General features: G+C 37.8%; 1 protein-coding gene across 1 annotated transcript; it reads left to right on the plus strand.

The window, feature by feature from the left end:
* Window positions 1–283: 283 nt before the first annotated feature.
* MKS88_000359 (uncharacterized protein) lies at window positions 284–1,386 on the plus strand (the record flags this gene model as incomplete). Its single annotated transcript, XM_067219375.1, has 5 exons — window positions 284–544; window positions 690–753; window positions 879–1,009; window positions 1,094–1,140; window positions 1,293–1,386. 5 exons carry the CDS (start codon window positions 284–286, stop codon window positions 1,384–1,386), a joined length of 597 nt encoding a protein of 198 aa, XP_067070294.1.
* Window positions 1,387–1,470: the final 84 nt, after the last annotated feature.

A 1,470-nucleotide genomic window follows, 5' to 3' on the forward strand; every position in this document is an offset into this window, starting at 1 on the left:
GTTGAAAGAAAAATTATTTAATTAGTGTACTACATTAAATAATTATTTTTTTTTATATGTATCAATGAATTAATATTATTTTATTTTAAAGAATATTAGTTTTTTTTTGAATAATATTAAGATAAAAATATATAATATATTTTTCAAGTTATATTTATTCATTGATGTGGTGAAATGTACCATATTTATATAAATTTAATTATTTGCGAAGCAATAATAAAATAAAATTTAAAAATTATGGATATATTGTTGCTATATCATTTTTTACTTGTTTGCAATAGAAATGCACTTATTAGGAAAATTAAATTATTTCAGTAATGGATGGGAATCACTTAGTGAGGGTAATATATGGAAAATTTTGTGTGAATCTGTAGAAGGGTGGTGGAAAACAGCAAATTCTTATGTATTTTTAACATTATTTGGTATACTTATAGTTATATCGATAATTCTGCTTGTAACAGGAATTTGTAATATGTTAAGGAATAATGAAAAATATAGCAAAATTAAATTTAGGGTTCAGGGTTTTAGGGTTTTAGGTTTTAGGGTTTAGGGTTTAGGGTTCAGGGTTTAGGGTTTAGGGTTCAGGGTTTAGGGTTCAGGGTTTAGGGTTCAAGGGTTCAGGGTTCAGGGTTTAGGTTTAGGGTTCAGGGTTTAGGGTTCAGGTTCAGGGTTGGCGTTCAGGGGTTTAGGTTTTAGGTTCAGGGGTTCAGGTTAGGGTTTTCAGGGTTCAGGGTTTCAGGGCTTTAGGGTTAGGTTAGGGTTCAGCCGTTTAGGGTTTCAAGAGTTCAGGTTTCAGGGTTTCAGGTTAGGGTTTAGGTTTAGGGTCAGGGTTCAGGGTTTCAGGGTTCAGGGTTTAGGTTTAGGGCTTTAGGTTTTAGGTTTAGGGTCAGGGTTTAGGTTTAGGGTTGGTTCAGGGTTTAGGTTTAGGGTTTCAGGGTTTCAGGTTCAGGGTTTAGGTTTTAGGGTTCAGGTTCAGGGTTTAGGTTCAGGGTTAGGGTTAGGGTTCAGGGTTTAGGGTTTCAGGGTCAGGGGTTAGGGTTCAGGGTTTTTAGGTTCAGGGTTTAGGTTGGGTGTTCAGCTTGTTAGGGTTTAGGTAGGGTTCAGGGTTTCAGGTTTTAGTGGTTTAGGGTTAGGGTTAGGGTAACAGGTTCAGGGTTTTAGGGGTTAGGGTTTCAGGGTTTAGGGTTTAGGGTTTAGGGTTTAAGGGTTCAGGGTTTTAGGGTTCAGGGTTCAGGGTTCAGGGTTAGGGTTTAGGTTTTAGGTTTAGTTAGGGGTTAGGGTTTTAGGTTCAGGTTTAGTCAGGGTTTAGGGTTCAGGGTTCCAGGGTTTGGTTTAGGGTTTCAGGGTTTAGGGTTTAGGGTTCAGGGTTTAGGGTTCAGGGTTTAGGGTTCAGGGTTTAGGGTTTAGGGTTCAGGGTTTAGGGTTCAGGGTTTAGGGTTTAGGGTTCAGGGTTCAGGGTTTAGGTTTAGG

This window comes from Plasmodium brasilianum, assembly GCF_023973825.1.
Source record: "Plasmodium brasilianum strain Bolivian I chromosome Unknown PB_00_27, whole genome shotgun sequence".
NCBI classification, from domain to species: domain Eukaryota; phylum Apicomplexa; class Aconoidasida; order Haemosporida; family Plasmodiidae; genus Plasmodium; species Plasmodium brasilianum.